The sequence below is a fragment of the Rhinatrema bivittatum genome, chromosome 4, assembly GCF_901001135.1.
Source record: "Rhinatrema bivittatum chromosome 4, aRhiBiv1.1, whole genome shotgun sequence".
NCBI lineage: Eukaryota > Metazoa > Chordata > Amphibia > Gymnophiona > Rhinatrematidae > Rhinatrema > Rhinatrema bivittatum.
Genome location: NC_042618.1, coordinates 151693678 through 151717982, shown reverse-complemented (window position 1 = coordinate 151717982; position 24305 = coordinate 151693678). Strand labels below are relative to the sequence as shown.

The following is a 24305-nucleotide window of genomic DNA, read 5'->3' as shown; positions in this document are numbered from 1 at the left end:
CTGAACACGCTTTGAATATGCTGCCCACTGTGTGTTGTGGGGCAACATGCACACTCTTGGCTGCAGAGAGGAAGGGCAATTTGCAGACAACCAATTAATGCAGGTAAGATGCTTTCCCCCCATCTAAATCACTTTGAAAATTGTCTTCTAAAGTGGACAGGTTTATAATCCCGGTGCCTACCTTCTGAGTTAATCTATGTCATAGTGCCTCTGTATTTATCTTTTCCAAAGAAGCAGCATCTCCTATCTGCTGTGTCCTAACTCTTCATCTACCATTTTTAGTATTTTTTGATCCCTTTAGGGAGGAATGGAACTCAAAGTAGATACAGACCGAATAAAACATTTTTATCTTTCTAGGGCGGCTCATGTTCGCGAACACTGCCAAAGTCGTACCTTTGGGATTCTGATATGTGGGAAAACGTGACCCCAAGCAGGCCAGCTGCAGCACTGATTACTGCTACCGCTGGAGGCAGGGGATTAGGCACTGAGTCTCCTTCCAAAACATTCTGGTAAATGGAATGCGGGTCATATTCCAGACTTCCTCCAGGCACACCATTACCCAAAAGAAGCTGCAAAAAAAAAAAAAATCTCATCAGAAAAAGAACTTGTGCAAAGGAAGTAAATTAGAATCTATTTGGTTGACTTTATTCGAGCAAGAAAAGAAAGTTTTACTTATTTAGGAGCATTTATAGCCGGAAATTCCAAAGGTTTACAAAATTAATAAAATATTTACAATCCGTAAAAATCAATGCACAAAGGCAATAAACATAAACCACTGCAAACTATGATAAAAATGCTACATCTGACAATTGAGCTCAAGGCGCTCGGCTGGTGGAGTTGATTTTGGATCCTTAACCTTGACTGACTTAGAGAAAGTAGGTCCAGGGTCTGAACGTGACCTTTTGCAACTTGGATCCCATTACATTTGGTATTGTTTGAACCGGTGGCTCAGACCTTTGCTCTTTACTACTGAATATAGTAAACACCTCTCTTAATAAAGGACTATTCCCTGATAACTTAGAAGGCTATTATTGTCACAATACTGGCTGGCTTCCAAGTTAGCTTTTCTGGGGAAAGTTCTGGAAAAGACAATTTTTTCACAAATGGTAGATTACCTTGAAGAACAGCAGGCTCTGCTTTCTTGGCACTCCAGATTTTGATGGGGTCACGGGACAGAGTCAGTTTTGCTAACCCTGACCAGTGATGTACAAAGACAAGTGAACGGGGACAGGGGTGTCGCTTGACCTATCTGTGGCTTTAGAGACAACAGACCATGACCTGATATTATGATAACTTCAAGTACATTGGAGTTTCAGGAACTCAATATTGTTGGCTAAGGTCTTTTCTATTACAACACTCCTTCCGCGTTAAGTGGGAGGTGAATTGGTCATCCTCTTGTGGGGAATCCCTTAGGGATAGTTACTGTTCCTTGAATTATTTAACATTTATTTGACCCTTTACTTTCTATTACTGAGAACTTGGAGGGGAATGCTCACGTATATGCTGATGATATCCAACTATTTGGTTTTTGTGGGTGAAGATCAGGAGTCCGCACTAAAGACTATGAGTACCTGCTTGGCCGAAATATCGAACTGGTTAACATCGCATATGCTTTGTGTTAACATCCAAAAATTAGTTGATGTTATAAGTGCATAGACGGTACAGGGCCTTGAAAATGTATCTGTCATTTATAGGTGTGACCTTACAATCTAGCAAGGTTATTAGGATTTTGGGAGTAACTTTAGATACTAAGAGGTTTCCAGCTCCCCAGATTTCTGCAGTGGTGATATCTTATTTTATGGCCTTGTGATCAATTAGAAAATTGTGCCCACATTTATCTAAGCCTGATTTAGAAATGATAACCCTTGCCTTATTGACAAGTAGATTTGATTCTTGCAATTATCTATATTGAGGATTGCAACAATCTGTGCTTAGAACGTTACATCACACATCAGCTAAAATCTTGTTTGGTGCTAGGATAAGGGTTCATGCAACACCACTTCTAATGAGGTTACATTGATTGCCAGTCCAGTGGCGTGTTAAGATCTTGATCTTAGTATATAAATGTCTGAATGATTTGTGATCCTGATTATCTAAGGGATTTATTAGTTTGCTACCATTCAAATAGGAATTTGCACTCATCTCAGAAACCTGTTGGAGGTTCCCTCATTATCTGGAGCGAGGCTGGTGTCTACACGCAGATCAGCATTTAGTATTGTAGGCCCTATGATATGGAATTCTGTTCCTATGGACATTCACTCTGGTGGATCTTATCTGACATTTAGGAATTGCTTAAAAGACTGGTTATTTTCCCAGGACTTGATCACAACTATTTGTACATTAATTGGAGCTAAGATTTTGAATTGTATTGCTTTTAATTAAAATATTTTTTACATGTCATTTTATTTACATTAAATATTAGCACACATCACATCAAAGGAAACTTTTCATATCTCAGTTTGCAAAATTGCCAGTGGGAAAGTGTTTGAACCTTTAACTCTTAACAAAGTTGCCATGCAACACAGCATATATTGCTGAAAGCAGCACTTAATATTTGCAGATAGAAGTTTAAAAAAATATACAAGAAATATAAGAAATATACTTGCTATATCTGCTCATTGATAAAAAAAAAAAGGGAAAACAGAGTAAAATCTGTGAGCAAGACCTATTAGGAGTAAGACCCATGATTATATATAAATTGAAGGATTGTGAATTAATGTACCTGTAGAACTACAGGATACACTAAACAAGAGCTATCGATAATTAGTGTGAGTCAATACCAAGGTTTCTCCACTAAATATATATGAGGTCTCTACTCACTAAGAAAAAATACTTTTGAGGTCTTTGCTCATTTTGCAAACTGAGATATGAAAAGTTTCCTTTGATGTGATGTTTGCTAATATTTAATGTCGATTAATTACATCATATGAAGCAGTTCTGTTGATAATATAAGTATTATTTCATTTACTTCTATGTTGGACATCGGCAAAACAAAAAGATGTTTGAAGACGAGAATGATTGAGCACAGGAGCTCCATAGTAAGACAAAAGATTGAAGCACCCCTGGTCCAACATTGTGTAACAGAAGGACATGAGTTTTCTGAATTCAGATTTGCAGTTATAGAACAACCAAAACATCCACAGAGAGGTGGGAATTTTGATTTAATCCTTTTACAAAAGGAGCAGAAATGGATTCATTATTTCAAAACAGTAACCCCTAGTGGGTTAAATAGAGAAATTGACTGGTCGGTATTTTAAATAAAGTTTTTTGAAGAATGATCCCTTTAAAGTTGATTGACAGCTGATATTTCCGGGTGGGGAGATGCATAAATACCTTGGCAGGAAGTGAAGATACGAATTTGAACGCCGAGGCGCCATTACTGCACAAATGAAAACCCTGCAGAAATGATTTTGTGAGTAGTAAAATCTCTTTAAAGGTAGGAAATTACACTGTGAAATGGGATAAGGTTTGTTTAAAGATGTGAGACTTTTCAGGAAGTGTGTGGTGACATGTGTACTTGTGGTGAAAGATTTTTTAATCTTTTAAAATTTAAATTTTACTTTCTTATGTGTCCTAGGTCAAATTGAATGACTAGGGCTGGAAAGGCAAAATTGATTTTGAAGTTGAAATTAAGTTACAAGGCATCCCCTGAAGAAGACTGGAAACAGTCGAAACATGGCCCATGTCGGGACAGTGTTGAATTAAAAATCTACAGTGGGGCTAAGTATAATAAATTTTAGGATTTAATGTTACAATAAAAACTAGAGTAATAATGACAGGGACAGGTTTGAAATTAAAGTAAAACCTATGGTGATAGTGGTATTAAAATACAAATTTGTAAATCTTAGGATTTAATAAATATATTTTTTGGGGTAAAAATAAAAACAATAAAATAATGGTTTTAAATTAATTGAATAAAATATTTTGAGTAGATACGGAACTACACCAAATGATTATACACCTAGTGCTTGACTAATCGCTGAAATTGCCTGCGGCCCATTGCGTGGCGAGAGGCGATGGATTAAATCATATTTGCACTATTACTGATGGTGTTGTTCCTAATAATTTGTTATTGAAATAGTGATATAAAACGAATTCAATAATTTTATATATCCTCTCTGTTTGGATTAATTCAAAAGAAAATTTGCCATATTCTTTCTGAAATACCCATTCATCTTCGGAAGTTTATGTGCGTAAATTCTGTTTTACAGGCTTAAAATCAATCTTCATGTGTGTAAAAACTTTACTCAAACAAACTGCTGAAAATGAACAGAACAAATACACATCTCTAATCTGTGATAGAGTTATGGTACAAAGGGACAATAAGGAGAATGAGATGAAAGCAATTGACCAAGTTTACCTCAACAAATGTGTCAGGCTAGTCAAAGATGGGGAATGGGAAGAAGCAGTTAAAGCACGGATAAAATTGTTGGAGACAAATTCTTCAAAACTTCTGAAATCTCTTTATTCCAGGGGGTCATTCATGGGAAATGAATTCAAAAGGACATATTTTAGACATAGGAAATTCTTTAAGATATTTTGATAAACAACCTGCAACCGTATCTGAAATACCATTATGATGTGCTGACTTTTCAGTACCTGAGTAGAGTTTCACATCATGAATACACAGGTCACTGGGAGGAGATGAATTATGACTAAGAGCAGTGACACATTTGTATTGCTAATGAAACAGGAAGAATTGTGGTTATAAAAGGTAATATTAGAGAATTAGCTGGAAAGCTCAAGGGACAGACTCTACAGAAGGATTTTCAAAATTGTAAGGTGCGAGTGCTCAAAAACTAAGGAATTTAACATAAGGCTCAGGTGGAAGTAAGGTGGAAGGATTCTGGGTTTTTGGTTCATTGGAGTACTGACTGGCATTAAGTTGGAAAGAAGCATTGTATGCAGACAAAAAGGTAACAAGCAAGCTAAAAGACTGACGAACTGGCTAAACTAGGAATAGAGAGTATTTATTTAATGAGACTAGATTTAGAAGAATATTTCAGAGGTTAGAAACAAATGGGAGTGATAGGAAATGGTAGGTATAAGATCATGCAACAAGCTGTGCTGTGAAAATTCCACTACCTAGGGATACTACGAAGTCTTTAGGTTAGACATCCATCCCCAGATGAACCATTACACTCATAATTAACCATCAGTTATCCTTTCAGATACAGTCCACCAGCAATTATCAAGTCAAAAGAAAACCAAGAAGGGAGGACAAACAAGAGGAGAAAAGCAATGCTGTAATTAAATGATATAGTTAAGAGGAAGTACCTGCTCTTCAATATATCTGTGATCCGTTTCCTGAAGTAAAGGTCCCAGCAACAACAGATCCTCCTGGTGACAGAGCGAAGGAAGCAAGTAGGTTGATGCTGCCATCTGGTTATCAGGCGTGGTCAGGTCAGCAACAAGCTCTTTAAGAACAGCACAACAGCTGTCTGCAAAGTGGAGAAGGATACATTTTAACCTGTTAATTTTCTTTCCATGAATCCTACTACACCAGTCCAGTCAAGTGGGTTATGTCCCTCTACCAGCAAATGGAGCAGAGCACACTGTTTTTCTTCATGACATCACTGCCACTACTTAGAGATGGTATAGCACAGAGGATATTCAGTATTCTTCTGAAAGACACTACATCATTCAATAAGAGAACAAACAGCCCTTAACATTTTTGAGAAGAAAATCCTCTTAAAGCCTATCAACTGTCCAAGAACAAGGAAAGAGGAGGAAGCAACAATAAGGAGAGGAAAGAGACAACAGTCTGAAAAGAGACCTAAATCCCTAACGTATATACAGGATAGAGAACAGATTCTTGTGCGACTCAAAGTGCCCCAGACTGGTGTAGCAGGATTCATGGAAAGAAAACTAATAGGTAAATATTTCTATTTCCATTTTATCCTGCTACACCAGTCCAGTTCATAAAAGTAGGAAGTACCAAAGCTCAACTAATTAGGAAGGGAGGAAGCAAGAGCTACTTTGAGAACCGCAACTTCATAAGCTGCATTCTTCTTAGCAAAATCATTCAACCTGTAATGCTTCTCAAAAGAATATCAAAATGATCTGGTTGCGGCTTTACAGATATCTATCGGCATAACTACTTCTGCCCATGAAGAACTGTGTGTGCTAGTATCCAGTAAAATGAGTGTGAACAATCTCTAGGGCCTTTTGGCCATTGAGCAAATAAGCTGACAAAATCATGTCCTTGACTTATCTAGCCAGAGTAGCTTTAGAGGCCGCCTCACTCTTAAGCAGCCCTCCAAACACAAAAAGCCTATCCATCTTATGAAAGGAATTAGTTCCTCTAAATACCTGATGATCACCCGATGGACATCCAAGCATCCCAAAGATTTATCACCCTAACACTCTTCCTTCAAAAAGGCTGACAAAGAGAGAGACCGATTTATATGGAATGCCAACATCTTTGGTAGGAAGGAAGGAAGATAGACAGAATCGGGTGCAATGATCAGGAAGGGGGTCTCTGTAAGACAATGTCTGAATCTCCGAAATATGGTAAACTGAACAGATTGCTACCAGAAAAAAAAAACACCTTCATGGAAAGATCCTTAATCATTGCCTGCTTCAGAGACTCAAAGGGTGATAAAACTAATGCCTTGAAAACGAGATTAAGATTTCATTGAGGAACCAAAGGCCTAAAAGGCCCCTCTAACCCGCAACCACTCATTCCCTAACACAAAACACACATACCCTCACACCCACACACAACAAGCTACAACCTCCACAGCAACAATAATTTCCATACACACCAACGACCAAGATGCCTCATAAACATCCCCTTAAACCCAAACACACACATGACAACGCTATCCCTTCTATCACTCATACTGATCAATGCACAATCAGTCTCTAAGAAAATCCCCATCCTACATGACCTCCTAATGGGTTACCACCCTGGCAACCTCTGCATCACAGAATCCTGGCTCAAGAAATCGGACACAATCAACTACCCCACTCAGCATATAATATCTTCTCACTACCAAGACCTAAAAGAAAAGGAGGGGGATTACTCTTTCTAGCCTCAAAGAAATTCAATTTCATTCAATACCCCATCAATCATCCTCCACCCCTGGAAATTGGCCTCTTCAAAACACAAAACCTTCAAATCATGATGGTATACGCCCCACCCAAATGCCTGGACCTACACATATCCTCCCTCATTGAAATCATCCCATCGCACATCAACATGGCCACACCAGCAATCATCCTAGGAGACTTCAACCTCCACCTAGATGTCACCCCACATTCACCCACTTGCAAACTCCTGCTTGAAACCATGTCAGCCATCGGTTTTACACAAATAGTAAACACACCAATGCAGAAATCTGGCCACACACTTGACCTCATCTTTATCAATAACAAAACTTCACGCACCAGCAACCCCCCTCACAACAACAAACATCCCATGGTCTGATCACAAACTGATTCACACCACTCTCCACCTCAGGATCAACCATGCAGAAATCAGCCTAAACAAAAAATACATCAAATCCCCCAAACCATGCCCCAGTCATGACATCGCAGTAGCCCTACCCACAGCATTTATTTATTTTATTTATTTATTTATTTAACGTTTCTTTTATACCGATGACCGTTCGCACATCGCATCGGTTTACAGTGAACACAAAACCATTGGGCGGGGCCCTTACATAAAACAGATAATATACTGAACTAGGAAACATATAATTGAAATTAGGGGGGAGCCCTTACATCAAAACTATTTACATCAAAACTATATACAGAATTAGTGCACAGTACCAAATCGACAAGCATAGAGGTGGTCATATCAGGAAATCCGAGTAAGGGTAAGGGTCGGAGGGGGAGTTATGTAATAGGGGGTGTGATGGAGTAAGCTTGTTGGAAGAGCCAGGTTTTAAGTTTCTTTTTGAAAGTGGGGGTATAGGTCTCAGTGCGAATATCATGAGGCATAGAGTTCCATATCGTGGGGCCGGCCAGAGAAAAAGCTCTGTTAATAGTGGAGGAAAGCTTAAAGGATTTAATAGATTGGGCTTGGAGTGTTCCTTGGAGTGCTGGGCGTGTAGGTCTCTTGGAGGTACGGGGTATGAGGGGGGGGTTGAGCCAGTTGAGGTTGGAGTTTAATAGACTTTTGTGTATGATTGAGAGAGTTTTATAAAGAATTCGTGACTGTATAGGGAGCCAGTGTAGTTCCATAAGTGCGGGGGTGATGTGATCTCTTTTCTTTGTGTTTGACAGGATGCGAGCGGCGGCATTTTGTAGAAGTTGGAGTGGTCTAGTGTGAATTGCGGGAATGCCAAGTAAGAGCGCATTACAGTAGTCAATCTTTGAAAAGATAATAGCTTGAAGGACTGTACGGAAATCATTGAAATGTAGCAAGGGTCTGAGCTTCTTTATTGTTTGCAGTTTAAAGTAGCAGTCCTTTATAATGGATTTGATGAATGGTTTGAAAGAGAGGTGATTATCAATAATAACTCCTAGGTTGCGAGTGTGAGGTGGGAAGTTAGTAGCAGAGTAGGCAGGGGGGATGACCGGGAGTGGCTGCTTATTCGATATGACTAAAAGCTCAGTTTTGTTGGAGTTAAGCGCTAGGTGCATGTCCTTTAGGAGCTGGTTGATAGAGAAAAGACAGGATTCCCAGCTGTGTAGAGCCGTTTGGATGGTGTCCGAGAAGGGGAAAATGATTTGTACATCATCAGCATAAATAAAATGCTTGATGTGTAGATTAGTGAGGAGCGTAGTAAGGGGGAGCATGTAAATGTTAAATAAGGTAGATGAGAGTGAGGAACCTTGGGGAACACCTTGGGGGAGACTGATGGGGTCAGATTCATTATTGTTCATAGTGACAGTGAAAGTACGATTTTGGAGATATGATTGAATCCAATCAATGGCCTTGCCAGTGACCCCAATATTTCTGAGTATGCTGAGGAGGACATCATGATTAACTGTGTCAAACGCAGCTGAGATGTCAAGTAATGCGATAAGATAGGATGATCCTGAGTCAGTTCCTTTGATAAGGGTATCGTGTAAGGAGAGGAGCAAGGTTTCAGTACTTAAGTGCTTCCTGAAACCATATTGGGTTGGAGGGAAGATGTTATTTTGTTCCAGGTGATCAGATAGGCGTGTGTTCACGAGCTTTTCAAGCACTTTAGCTAGTAGGGGTAGGTTGGACACTGGTCTGTAATTAGAGAGGGTGGTGGGGTCAAGGTTGGGTTTTTTGAGGAGTGGTTTCACTATGGCTTGTTTCAGAGCATTGGGGACAATGCCATGTTCTAGGGAACAGTTAAGAATATTTGAGAGGGGTTTGGCGATCACATTGTGTATAGAAAGTAGGAGTTTAGAGGGGATAGTTTCAGAGGGGTGAGTGGAAGGTTTCATTTTCTTAAGTATGCTTTCTACTTCCAGGGAAGATGAGGACTCAAAAGAATAAAGGGAGCTAGGGGAGTTGATGGTGGGAAGAGAGATATTGAGGTTGTTGTGTGAAAATTGAGCTGTGATGGACGATACTTTGTTTTTGAAAAATTGCGCTAATTCATTACAGCGGTTTGTGGAGGGTGTAGCTGATTGTTGTGTGTGTATGGGAGAAGTAAGGTTAGCGACCATAGAGAAAAGAGCCTTGGGGTTGTATTGCAGCCCATTTATTTTATTGGCGTAGTATTTTCGTTTTGAGTGTTGAATAGAGTTTCTATAATCATGCATACGTTGATAGTAGAGAGTTTTGGTTGCGGGGGATTGGAGTTTGCGCCATGACCTTTCCGTGGCTCTGAGTTGGATTTTGAGATTTCTAAGGAAAGGAGTGTACCAGGGTTTCCTATTCTTTCTGTAAGGGTTGATTGTTTTTGTTATCAGGGGGCAGTGCACATTGGCAATGCTGTGTGTGCAGTTCACCCATGAGGATAATGCGTTATCTGGTGAGGATAGATCAATTTGTTTGTCTAAGTCAGAGCATGCTAATGCAATGGTTTCTACATCGCATGCTTTGCGGAATCTAAGGGAAATAGGCTGTCTGGGCGTGGATAGAGGGCTTTGAGGGAGCGATAGTTTGGTCTCAATCAATGAGTGATCAGACCAGGGTACTGATGTACATAGGGGGGGACTGTTCACACTGATGGGCGAGTTTATAAAAATCAAGTCAAGGGTGTGGCCAGCCTTGTGTGTGGGGGAGTTTACTATCTGTTGGAAGCCCATAGCTTCGAGCGAGGCCAAGAAAGCTTCACAGGCCGGTGACTGTGGTGAGGTATCTACGTGTAAATTGAAATCTCCTAGGAGGACTGTGGGTAGGTCTGGCGAAAGTGAGTTTGTGAGGAATTCAATCAAAGGAGATGAATCTTTCTCTAGGAGACCAGGGGGTGTGTATATAAGACAGAGTTGGAGTAGTTTAGATTTGAAATATCCAATTTCGTATTGATGGGGGATGTCACATCTATGAGACACTAGGTGGAGGTCCTTTTTTATAGCCAGGAGTAGGCCGCCTCCTCTCTTCTTCTTCCTCGGGATTGAGAAAATATCATAAGTATCTATGGGTAACTGGTTGATAAGGGGAGTGTCATGTTGTTTGAACCAGGTTTCAGTGATTGCGCATATTTCGGGATTAGAATCAGAGAGAATGTCATGTAGAAGATGGGTTTTTTTTTGAAGAGATTGTGCGTTAAAGAGGATGATAGAAATGAGAGATAGGCTGATAGCTTGAGTGCGAGTGATGGTGCGAATAGGTATGAGTCTTCTGTTTTTGTGATTGTTTTTATGGTTTGGGGTTTGCTGCATGGATGTAGTGGGACTGTAAGGGTAGAATACTGTTTGATATGCTACAGCACAATGCTCGATGAAAGGAGGCATTGTGGTCCAAAAGTGTAAGGCTAGTAGAAGGGTTAGAGGAATACAGGGATGGAGGCAGAGACAGGGTTAGAAGCGTACAGGAATGGCAGAAATACAGAATAGCATTCAGGGTTACAGAATAGCATTCAGGGTTACAGAATAGCATTCAGGGTCCAACAACGATACATATATAGTTATGAGTATCGTTACGTGAGCAACGGCAACAGTAAGGCACCAATAATATACAGAGTACACAATCAATCTTGTTAGAGAGACAACCAGGCTAGCGCAGGGAAATGTATGCTATTATCCTGACTACTGTAGGGGGAGGGAGGAGAGGGGTGGTTCAGCGGGAAAAGTGGAACGGGAATTTAGCCAAGCGGGGAGGTCTGATCTAGATAGATATATACTTCAATATTTCTTACACTCTGACTGCTTAGAAGCGTCACCAGTAGTTGGGCTGGTCATCTGGGAGATAGCTTGTGGGTTCCAGTACAGTAGCGATGCAGACACAAAGTAGTTGTAGACAGGTTGAAGCCGTTCGGGCACACTTATATATCATATGTTCTTCTGGGCTGCCTGAAGGTGCTGCTCGAAGGGGCGCTCAAAGGGGCAGGCCCCTTTGTCGCGCTCCTTCGGCGCGCGACGCTCGGCGCGCGACGCTGGAGCGTCTGTAAGTTTAAAGGGCCTCTGTGCCCTTTCCTATTGGCTGCCGGTGAGTATGGGTAGGCGGGCCTTCCGCGCATTAAAGGATCTTAACCTCAACAATGCAAACACAGCCACCAACTCGTGGCTCAACATCAATGCTGAGATCGCAACATCAAAATGTCCCATCATCAGCAAAGAAATCAAAACCGGAAGCACCCTCAAAGCACCATGGTACAAACACGAGCTGAAAAACATCAAACTATCACTCCGACATGCTGAAAAAAAAATGGAGAAGAGATCCCACCTCAACCCATCTGAATACAAAGCAATTCTTCACATCTATAAAACTGACATAGAACAGGCCACACGAGAATACTACGCAAAGAAAATTCATGATCACCAATACAACCCAAGAGCCCTCTTCAACTTCGTCACCAAGCTTACTCAACCCATCCAAATCCCACCTGCAAATGAAAACACCTCCATTACCTGCGACAAACTAGCACAGTTTTTCCTGGACAAAGTCTCCAAACTAATAACACCCACATCTCAATCTATCAAGGATATGACGACTCCCCAGCTCATGACTGCCCCCACCTGGTCCACCTTCGATCCCACAGCCTCCACAGAGTTTAAAACCATCATACAAAAAATAAACCCAGCCACACACCCACTCGACCCCATACCAATTGCAACCTTGAAACTAATCCCAGATATCATAGCCAAACCCATAGCAGACGTCATCAACATACCCCTAGAGCAAGGAAATTTCCCAGAAACTCTCAAATATGCCATCATCAAAACCATACTAAAAAACCACACCTTGATACCAACAACCCTACCAATTTCAGACCCATATTGAACCTCTCTTTCATCGCAAAAATCCTAGAAAAAACTGTTAACCATCAACTCTCTGAACCCCAGGAATCACAAAAAATACTACACCCATCGCAACATGGATTCAGAAAAGCCCTCAGCATCGAGACCCTTCTATTTACACTAACTGACTCAGCTCTCAGAGGTCTAGACGCCGGCCAATCCTACCTTCTTGTACTGCTAGACATATCCGCTGCATTCGATACCATCAACCACAACACCCTCCTGACCAGACTAAGAGAGATTGGACTAGATGGCACCACAATCAAATGGTTCAGCTCCTACCTAACAAACAGAACATACAAAGTAACTTTCAACAACAAAGAATCAAAACGGTTCCCCCTCCCCCACGGCGTCCCCCAAGGATCATCACTTTCCTCCACCCTCTTCAACATTTACATGCTCCCATTATGCAAACTCCTAACTGACCTGAGCCTACAATACTTTGTATACACCGATGACATCCAGATCCTCCTCCCCACGAAAGAAGACATACAGAACACCCTCACTCAATGGAACTACATCCTGACTCAAATAAAAATACTCCTATCACAAATATCACTCACCCTTAACCACTCCAAAACTGAAATCCTACACATCTCTAACAAACCCCCTACATGGAATATCCAAGATCTCACTTCCTCCCAAAGCCAAAGCCAATTTGTCGCAACCGTAAAAGACCTAGGCATCACACTAGACTCTGAGCTCAACCTGCAAACCTTCATAAACACAATAATAAAGGAGGGTATTTCAAACTACAAGTCCTCAAAAAAAATCAAACCCCTACTACACACACAAGACTACCGGTCAATACTCCAAACCCTCATCCTATCGAAACTTGACTATTGTAATTCCATTTTCCTCGGACTCCCTGCCTCCACCCTCAAGCCACTCCAGCTACTGCAAAATGCGACAGCCAGATCCCTCACAAACAGCAAGCATTCCACTCACATCACCCCCATACTGAAAGACCTCCACTGGCTCCCCATAACCCACAGAATTCAATATAAAACCCTCAGTCTCATGCACAAATCCCTCAACAATGAAAAGACTGACTGGTTAAAGAACACCCTTCATCCATACAACTCTCAAAGAAACCTACGTTCTAAAAACACTGGACTCCTAACCATCCCTTCTATCAAACAGGCACACCTCACCTCTACGCGAGAATGCGCAATTTCTATAGCAGACCCCACACTGTGGAACAAACTACCAGCAAAACTCAGAACGGAACCCTCATCACAGAACTTCAAGAAAGCCTTAAAAAAGCTGGCTATGACGGAGCGGTGACTTCACCCGCAGATATGGCCGCCTGAACTCAGTGCTCTCTCCTCCGCCCTCCACAATCCTCCCCCATCGCGAGCATTATCGAGCGAAAAATCTTTAAAACACAGCGATTTGAAGCGCCAGAGCCCCGCGATGACCACACCGCGAAAAAAACCAGACTTGAATAGGTTTTCTTTCGCAGCGGCGTCCACGGCTGCGGCTCTGAACAGCGAGGAGGGAAACAAAATGGCGCCGGCGCGCGATCCCGCGGACCCTCCGGAGGAGCAGGCCAGGAGTGGGGATGAGAGCAGCGATCTGGAGGTACCTACCCGCCCTGAATTTCGAATGTGGTTTCAGGAGCTGAGGGGAGATGTGGCCCGATATAGGGAGGAGATGGGAGTCATGATAGCAGGCATCCAGAAAGAGGTCAGCGATCTCGGCTCCAGGGTGAATGAGACGGAGGTGGGGCTGCAGGAGACGCAGACTGAGCTAGCCAGGCTGCAGGAAGAGCAAGGGAAGGTGCAAGAGTTACAGGAAGACCTACAGCGCCAGGTGGAGGACTTAGAAAACAGAGCGCGAAGGGTCAATCTCCGGTTTCGGGGAGTCCCAGAAGGGGAGGAGTACCAGGACTGTGCAATGATCGTGCAAAGCATATGCGCTCAACTTCTGGATCCGGAGGGCAAAGCGGAGGGTCCCAGAGAGGTAGTGCTGGAGCGAGCCCACAGGATATACAGCACTCCCAGGAATAACTTGCCACGTGACATAATTGTGTGCTTCCACAGTTTCTTGGTGAAGGAACGAGTGGCACAGGCTGCCAGGGGCCTGGGCACAGTAACGTGGAAGGGACATAAGATTGAAATATTCCAGGATCTGGCTGCCTCCACCATAAAGAAGAGGCGAGCCTTCCGTGACGTGGTACGCATCCTGCGAGACCACAATATCAGATACAGATGGCTTTTCCCCTTCGGATTACAGTTTGCCATTGAGGGCGTCACCTCCAGAGTTCATCAAGTTATGGAAGCTGAGGATATTCTGAGAGCTGCAGGACTTCCAGATCCTAGCGTAACCGAGCGCACGGATAAAATGGAGGATGGGGGGCAGCGCAGAGGACAACGGCCCAGGTGGCAGCGAGTGGACACGGGCAGGGGACGGCTGAGCCGGAGATCGGGAGGAGCTCCTGACCTTGAAGCACCTGGCTAGGACGCTGGTGGCGGGAGTGCTTGGGATATCTGACACTTGGCTGGACAAGCTGGGAGTGGCGGGCCTGCGGGCTCCAATAATACTTCGGATGTTCTGGGCTGCATGGTCTTGCATCTCCAGATTTAACTGTTGGTTAATATCTGTTCTGAGTTATGTTATCGGTTCTGTGGCAGCGGGAGGGGTATAGTGCCTTTAAGGGTGGGGGGTGACGATTTTCAGTTATGATAGTGAATGGGGGTGGAGGAGGGACTGGTTCAGCGCGGCGGGGAACGTCAGCTCTCTCAGGGATTGAACCACATGGTGGAGAGTGGTTGCAGGTTGGGAGGGGCGGGGGGGGGGGGGGGGAGGGTTTGGGGAGTGTAAAGTCAATCTATCTGGTGGCTGGTGTGCTTCAATATATGGGTATGTTGGTAATATGCTATCAGTGAGGAGGGGGGTCTGGCAAGCAGATAGAGTTCAGCTCATTTTGTTGTAATATGGGGCTGCTAAAAATTGTTTCCTTGAATGTGAAGGGCCTTAATACTTTTCATAAACGCCAGCTGATGTTTAAGGAGATGGCCCTGTTGAAAGCAGATGTATTCTTCAGCCAAGAAACTCATATCAGAAAACGCCACAGATTGCTTACCTCTGTGGGTTACCCTCAAGTGTATCATGCTGCAGCGACAGTGCAGCACAAATATACTGGTGTGGGTATTTTTTTCGCTAAAGATTTGGTAGTGGATACCCTGTCAGTTCTTAGAGATGTGGAGGAACGATACATATTGGTGAAAGCTACCATTAATGAAGTGGTGTTTACTTTACTGAATGTCTATGCTCCAAATACGGACCAGGTCTCATTTTTTATTAAACTATCCACAGTTCTTAGTGAATGGGCGGAGGGGCAACTCGTAGTAGGGGGCGATTTTAATTTTACCCGCTACCCTTACTTGGACAATACGGGCAGGGGAGGTGTTGGGAGCAAAAATATTCGGCAAGCTCTCAAAAATTTGATAGCGGACAGGGGCCTGGTGGATATTTGGCGGCTGCGTAACCCTACGACCCGCAATTATACTTTTTTCTCCAAACCTCATTCTTCTTACTCGAGGATTGACTACTTTTTGGTTGATAAAGCCCTGGTGGGGGTCATCCGGGACGCTGATCTTGGTATCATCTCATGGTCTGACCATGCTCCAATTTGGATTAAGCTTTACTTGGGGAGACCGCAAGCCGGAGTGAAATTCTGGAGGCTAAATGATAGGCTGCTGGATGACAAGCTCTTCGTAGCTGAGATAAAGATTAAAATAGTACAGTATCTAGAGCTCAATGACAATGGGGAAGTTACATCTGGTGTCCTATGGGATAGTCTGAAGGCCTATGTGAGGGGTCTCTTTATAGCCCAGGCCTCATATGTGAAAAAGAAGAGGGAACGAGAGAGAAGTCAGTTGTTGGGTCAAATAGCTCGGTTGGAGTTGCAACATAAGCGTACCCTTGACCCGGCCCTGATAGGACAATTAGGGGAGGCTAGAGGGGCGCTCCAGGCCTTGGATAAGGATCAGATTGCCTTTTGGCTACAAAGACTGAAACAACAACATTATGAATGGGGAAATAAGGCTGGGAGACAACTGGCCAGGAAACTAAAAGAAAAGGAAGCACAAACCAATATTACTAAGATTAAGGGACCCCAGGGTCGCTACGTATACACCCAGCAAGAAATAGGGCAGTGCTTCAATAAATTTTACCGTACTCTATATGATGCAGAAACATTGAGTACTCAGGCGGAGATAGATCAGTATCTCAGGGAAATACCTCTTCCAGTTTTGTCTGATGAACAGCGGATCCAGCTTAATAGTGAACTTCGGGTAGGGGAAATAGCTTTCATTATCAAGGATCTTAAATCTGGGAAGGCCCCGGGCTTGGATGGGCTCACTGGGAAATTCTACAAGACTTTCAGTGGGGAACTGACACCCGTATTAGTGTCCATGTATAATGCTCTAAAGGGTGAGGGATCGATATCCCGGGAGGCAAACACTGCGGGTATAACCATATTGGCCAAACCGGGACGAGATCATACACTCTGTGGCTCCTACCGACCCATATCCTTGATTAATATAGATATGAAAATTTTTGCGAGGGCGTTGGCTGTCCGGTTGGGGAAAGTGGCGCCAGGGTTGGTTCATAGCGACCAGTCCGGGTTTATTCCAGGGCGACTGGCGTCGGACAATGTGCGCCGGGTGGTAGAATTGATGTGGTGGGCCCAAACTAATCGTATTCCCGCAGTTTTACTTGCGATTGACGCCGAAAAGGCGTTTGACCGGGTGCATTGGCCATACCTATTTCACGTAATGGAGGTTATGGGATTGGGGGACAACTTTATCACTTGGATTACCAAATTATACGGGAACCCACATGCCCGAATTAAGATCAATGGGGCCTATTCCGACCCCTTTGAAGTGAAAAGGGGCACGAGGCAGGGGTGCCCACTATCCCCGTTACTGTTTGCCCTGTCGTTGGAACCGTTTGCAGAGCATATCAGAAGGCATCCAGACATCTCGGGGATCCCCATTCAGGAGGTATCATATAAACTCTCACTTTTCGCTGATGATTTGTTATTTACAGTTGCCCAACCAGAGATTTCATTGCAGCCTCTGTTGGAGGCTATGAGAGTATTTGGCAGATTATCGGGGTTTAAAGTAAACGCTGAAAAATCTGAACTACTTAATGTTTCTTTGTCACAAGAGCATTATGCTGAGCTGGGGCGGGCGACGCCTTTTAGGTTGGCTAAAGAGGCCATTAAGTATCTGGGTGTCAAAATTGGGACCCATATTGTTGACTTATATAAACTTAATTACGATGCCTTGCTGACTCGTATACAACAAGATCTAGGACGATGGGACAGGTCAGACCTCACCTGGTTCGGGAGGGTGGCAGCCATTAAGATGAACGTTTTGCCCCGCTTTTGTTACCTATTCCAAACACTACCTGTAGCGATTCCGGAAGGAGCTATGAGGATTTGGCAACGAAAACTTTTTCAGTTTATCTGGAAGAGGAAACCCCCCAGGGTATCCCGCAATATCTTATATAAAGATAAGGCTCGGGGAGGACTCAATATTCCTAATCTCCAGTGGTATTATTCTGCTATCATGTTAGGAGTGATTGTTAGCTGGCACGTGTCGGGACCTCCCAAACCATGGGTAGCCATAGCGTCGGCAAGTTCGGAACCAGTGCCATTGACCTCTCGGGTCTGGAGTCGAGACGTGGGGAAGGACACATTTCATTCCCTTACCCCGTTTACACAACATGTTTTGAGGCACTGGGGAAAATGGAAGGAGCGCATGGTGGGCGACAAGAACATATACCCACTTACCACTTTCTTATTTCATCCTAGATTCCCACCGGGACAGGAGGGCGGTTTTGTCCGGAGATGGCGGCATTTGGGGATTACCACGGCTGGTCAATTCTATCAGGGGTCTCAGTTGATTCCAGTAGCAGAGTTTCAGAACACATTTGGTTTATTACCCAAAGACCTATATGCCTACCGCCAAATTACACACTTCCTTCGGTCCGAAGGGGCGCCTGGCGCTTGGTCACAGGGACGATTTCTATACGAGTCGCTCTGTGCACAGGCTAAACCGGTAACCAAACCTATCTCACGCATATATAGGCTTCTCAATGCTGGCATTCCGGGACAAATGGGTTACCAAGTGCGATGGGGAAATGATTTGGGCACTCCCCTATCGGACGATGAATGGGACCAATGCCATATGATTGTGGGACGGGGCTCTATTTCTGCTTCTATTAAAGAGAATGGGTATAAACTCATGTATAGGTGGTATATGTCACCGGAAAGATTGCATTGTATACGACCCCGGTTCAGCGACAGTTGTTGGCGTAAATGTGGGGAAAAGGGAACCTTCTTCCATATGTGGTGGCTTTGTACTAAAATTCAGGGGTTATGGACTGACGTGATTGGGTTTATCACCAATACCCTGGGGGTAGATGTTACGCTAGATCCCAAGGGCTGTTTGCTTGGGTTACTGGGAGACACTGGGGATGACAAGCTGAGGAGACTTGTGTTGCATGTCTTTATTGCAACAAGGTGTGAAATTGCCTTTAAATGGAAGGGAGACGCTGTGCCTACTCTCGCACAGGTATTATCCAGATTGGATAGAGTATATCAGATGGAATATCTCACTGCAGTTACTCATGACCGGGTTCGCAAATTTCATGCCATTTGGGAACCATACCAAGTATGGAAGCACATTCAGTAGCGCAATTTCTTTCTTTCTCTACCAGCCAGATGGTTGCAGAGTAATCTGAGCATCGCTGGGGGGGGGGGGGGGGAGGGGGGAACGGGGAAGGGGGGTCAGGGGAGGGAATACGGGGGAGGACATACACAGGGGAGCTGTTCAATAACTAAAGGCACACTCATTGATGCTTAAGTTTCTGTTTATTATGACCAAGGGTCCATTGATGTAACATTTGGGCATGTATCACAGTGAGCATTCGTTTATTTGTATACTGGGATGTATGCATACTGCTTGTGTAGTTGAATGTTTACCTGAGATGGTGTGTTGTAGTTCTTGTTCTGTAAAATCTTAAATAAAAAATTACAAAAAAAAAAAAAAAAAAGCTGGCTATTCTGCAAAACGTATCCTGACAACAATTAACCCACACTACTGGGCTCCTACCCCAAGCAATCAGCCATCTAACCCCCTCACGTAATCCACCAAGAGAACCCCTTAACACCACCAACAAAGGTTCTCTCAATCTTGAAAACGTCAGCTATTACAACGACAATGCCAAGAAACTAAATAGCGTTTGCCAGTCTATGTTTTGTTAAAATGTTATAACTGTTAAACTTTTCACTTAAATGTAATTTTCACAATGTTACAATGTAAAGATAATATAACCGATGTCACATTATCACGCAAGTTCTCATGTAAACCGATGTGATACCCATGTTTGAATGTCGGTATATAAAAACAAATAAATAAATAAATAGATGGAGATTGAAATCTTTTAACTCCCCGATTAAACCAGGAGACATCCAGATGAGCAGCAACTGACTCCACAAATTCAGCCTCTGACACAGAAGATGACCACAGCCTGATCCTTCAGAGAATTCAAGGTCAAGCCCTTTTCCAAACCTCTCTGAAGGAAGGCCAAAATGCAAGGGATATCCAAACACCAGGGAGAAACTGAGCAGTCCCTATAGAAAGTCTTGAATATGTGCCAAAGCCAAATTTAAGCAAGATGGTTCAAAAGGAGCTCAATTTTCCTATCCTGAGGATCTTTAAGTGAGGTACTCCCATCCATTGGGATAGTGGCATGTCTAGTAACTGCAGTAATCAGGGCGCCTACCCGAGGAATCTGGAACAAATGCTAAATTGCCTCTTGAGATAGAGAACATAAATTCATAATATTCTCAACTCCCTTGAGAACATTTTCCGGGGTTTCCTATTCAACCAGCATCATCTCTTCTGCTTCACAGTGTAACACAAATGCTCTTGTAGACTTGCAGACCTCTTTAATTATGGGATCCCAAACAGGCTGTTCCTCAACCTTGGAATTGGTTATTCTGAGGTAGGAAACCACCTGATCAATCAAGGCTGTGATCTTGTCCCTATGAAAAAGCTGAATAACTATATCATCTTCCCTATCTGAAGAACCTTCTCCTTCCTCAATGAATGCACTAGGATCCTCCTGGTTGTCCTCCCAGACAGGGTTAGGGGACTTGGTTGCTCCCCTGGGACACTTATTAGGAACCTGATCTCCAGGTTGAGACTTACTTATGCCCACGGAGGATCTGTGCTTCCCTTCAGGCTTCTGGACTGCATAGAAAGCCTGATGAAGAAAACAGAAAAAGTCAGGAGAAAAATCCCCAAATTCCTTGGACGGACCTAAAGAAGCCCACTTTAAAAGATCTCTAAAGAGATCAGAACCGAGCGATCCTCTGAAACACCAGGGACATCTGCAGGTTAATATTCCCGTTAAAGCCATCATGCCTGAGACATCCTAAATTCCAAGATTCACCCATGAATCAGCTCCCAGAGCTGAGACAGGAGCCACGGATCCCAAACCAGTTTTTGAAGACTCCCCAGGGATTTCCTCCACATGAATGCGGGCAGGAAAGAGGGGTCCCTCAGTGGTAGAAGCATGTCTGCAGGCACATGCGCTATAGCAGTGGCCGTATTGACATTGTCATAATGAGGCAGTTTCAGTGGGAAACAGTCACTAACCAACACCTCTCCTCCCTGCTGGCACTTACTTCAGGCAGAAGAGCAGTTCAGCCGCTCAAACGATTATCTCCCCCACTGCCCCAATGTAGGCATTAGTATTGAATGCGTCCTTTTTAAAAATGTTTTTCACATAGAGGCCTCCAGGCAGGATCCACTGGGTGGGGGGAAAGACAAACATGAGGTTTCTCTCCTCAAAGGCAAATATGATGGATACAGAGAAGAAGCTTCTGTGTCCTTGCTTATTATTATTATTATTATTATTATTATTATCTTCTATCTTCTATCTATCTTTCTATATAAATAAAAATGTAAATGTTTGTGTGTTCAAAATCTTAAATCTCCAAAAGTTCTTCACCGATTGCTTTGAAATTTGACACAACGTTGCATTCGAATACGCGCGTGTTTTTATATACCTATATTATATAGATGTCACACCTGTGACAGGTAAAAACATGCTTTTTTGGAAAAACAGCGCCATCTGTTGGACGTACAAGCAGCACACGCTATCTACAATATAAATGGGCTCTGACCCACAGCCCGCAAATGCGCAGTAGAGAGCAGCTCTACTGCGCATGTGCAGACCATTGAGCTCTGCGCTACGTGCTGGGTGTCACAGAGGGGAGGAGGAAAGGGCAGATGAGTCGCCGCTCTGAGAAACAGCTCAGCCCGTTCCTCCCCCGCTGGGGAAGGGGGGAGGGAGTAGGGACTGCCAGACAGTTACACACAGGAGGAGGAAAGAGTAGAAGAGTCGCCGAGCCAGTCCGTCCACTGCCGGGCAAGGGGGGGAGGGAGTTGGGACGGCCGGAGCAGAGCAAATGCAGTAGAAAGTGGCTGTGAAGAGATCACAAGCAGCTGCAGCCTGCAGCAGCCAAAGGGCAAAGAGCTGAACAGAGAACAGCTCGCCCTCCTCAACCGCCCGAGTCCCGCAGATGAGGAGAAGTAAAGTAAATATCCCGCAACTGGGGGGGGGGGGGGGGGGGGGGAGGGGAAGGCAGTGCTGTCAGCCTGCCCGTGGGTCTCAGCCACCACGGGAAGAGTTTACATGGGCATCGCTCCACTCCCACTCCCAGCAAAGCACCGTGACAAAAGTGAAAGCCAGAGCCCTGCTCCCTCCTCCCTCTCAAACCCCCGATTGGATTTCTTAAAAGCACAGGTCTGCCAGAAAGAGCAAAGTAAGCTAGGCAACGTGTCCCAAATCTGTTGCAGTGCCTGTCGCTTGCCCTTTGCGGGGGGGGGGGGAACGGAGTGTTTTCCTTTCTCTCCCAGACACAACTGGCGTGGGAACTTTGCAAGCTCTTGCGAGTGCAGAGCAAAGACTTAGGTGGGGAGGGGACAAAAATCCCGCCCGTTTTAACTGTGTGAGAGAGAAGTATGGTAATATGCGCTGAAGGCGAGTGTGAGTGCCAGAGAGAGCGGGAGACTACGTGAGGGATTGTGTATGTGTGAGGGATTGGGCGTGCGTGTGTGAGGGACAGAGGGAGAGTGTATGTGCAAGAGAGAGAGAGAGAGAGAGAGAGGAAGCCTATGTAGGGGCTGTATGAGAGAGAGATTCTCTATCCCCCCCCCAGCTCTCCACTTATAGGTTACAGTGGAAGAGGTTCAGTGTAGAAGGGAATGGGAGAGCAAAGGAGTTGGGGCCTGTAAGGATAGAGTGAAAGGGGTCTGAGCCTGTCCCTCCGCCACCGGGGAAGGGGGGAGGGAGTTGGGATGGCAGGACCATTACGCCTCGCGAGATCCCCCTCGGCCACCGCTGCAGCTCCTACCACCGCCGCTGCCTCTGGCCCTTTGTGGTGCTGGGGGGAGGGGGGAGAGCGGAGCAGAGCAAAGACGTAGGAGGAGAGGGAACAAAAATCTCGCCCGTTTTAACGGGCTTAATGGCTTGGACTAAATATTTTACGATTCCATTTCAATGTTTCCGATTTCATTGTTAAATTGAATTTTCATAGACTTCGATTTATTTTCATTTTGATTTAATTATTTCATGTGACATTGTGTTGGAATTGAGCTGTGTCGTTTACCATACCGTTCATTTAGTGAGTATAGTTTATGTTTTTTCTTTTTTCATTCTTTTTCATTTCTAGAATTATGCGGTTTACATCTAGACACAGATTGCTTCTCACATGGACAATTATATGTTGCGTGTTCTAGAGTCGGCAAACCAGACAATCTCTATATCTGCACAGACAATGGAACAACAAAAAATGTTGTATACCCACAAGCATTGTGAAATTAACCATATTCGAAAAGTGCGCTCTTTTCTTTCTTTTCCATTTAACCAGACTGAGCCACAGCTAGTTATTTTAATAAAGAGAAAAGAAGCAGTTCATTCACTCAAATGATTGTCTCCTCCCTGCCCCAATGCAGGCCTTATTATCGACTGCTTCTTTTAAATTTTTTTCACAGACAAACCTCTGGGTAGGATTTGCTCTGGGGGGGGAAGACAGGCAGGAGGTTTCTCTCTTCAAAGGCAAATGTGATCCTTTTTCTCTGAATCCTTTCCTTGTCCTTTTTTATTTATTTATTAATTTTTTTAAATAAGAAGACCATCCCCACTGGGATTGGGAACCCCAGAACAGTGGGCTCGCACTTCTAGAAATATCGGTGACCTGGGGTTAAGATGGCGGCTTGAGAGGCATGGTTTGAAAATCGCTGCGGCAATTCCTGAAGAAAAACTTTTCTCTTTGAATAAACATGCCTCCGAAACGCAAGGGGAAGGTGAGGGTCTTCCCCATGGAACCCATCCCTTCCCCAATCCAGCAGGAAATTATACGCTACCTGTCAGCACCTATTTTTCCAGGAGCCGAGGAGCCCGCTGAGCGAGGGAGTGAGGGAGAACCCCCTTCGCTCTTGGAGGAGGCGTCACTGAGCCCGGATCTGAGGAGGCCACCAGCGTGCAGAGATGACGGAGGAGCTGGGGACGTTGACCCGGGAAGTGTTTCTGCTTCCGGGACTGCCTCAGCAGTGGAGGGGAGTTTTGATCCTGTTACTCCGACGACGAGTGCAGCTACAGCCGCGGATAACAACCCAGAGACTGCTAAGGAGGCGGAGACAGCAGCCGGAGAGTCGAGGCTGCTGATACAAAACGCCCGGGAGATCGCTGCAAAAGCTCTACCGCAGAGTGAAGCAGGTAGGGGAGAAAACAGCGAAGTCAACGGAATATGGGGACCCCCCCCTCCTATTCCTCCTAATCCTGCCGGTGTGACCCTACAAGGACTTTGGGACTTGGTTGTGGGGTTTAGGCAGAAGACAAAAAATGCTTTTCAAATGTTGAACCAAGCCAATATAAAG

At 44.2% G+C, this 24305-nt stretch overlaps 1 protein-coding gene across 3 annotated transcripts in view; it reads right to left on the bottom strand.

Moving 5' to 3' along the window:
* Positions 1-24305, bottom strand: part of HEATR5A (HEAT repeat containing 5A) — a 285493-nt gene that overhangs the window by 135188 nt on the left and 126000 nt on the right. For all 3 annotated transcript variants that reach the window (XM_029598984.1, XM_029598983.1, XM_029598985.1), the window contains exons 15-16: positions 5278-5441; positions 394-569 (exon numbers count right to left, since the gene is read on the bottom strand). In XM_029598984.1, the coding sequence (XP_029454844.1) occupies positions 394-569; positions 5278-5441 (340 nt within the window). The remainder of the gene's footprint in view (positions 1-393; positions 570-5277; positions 5442-24305) is intronic.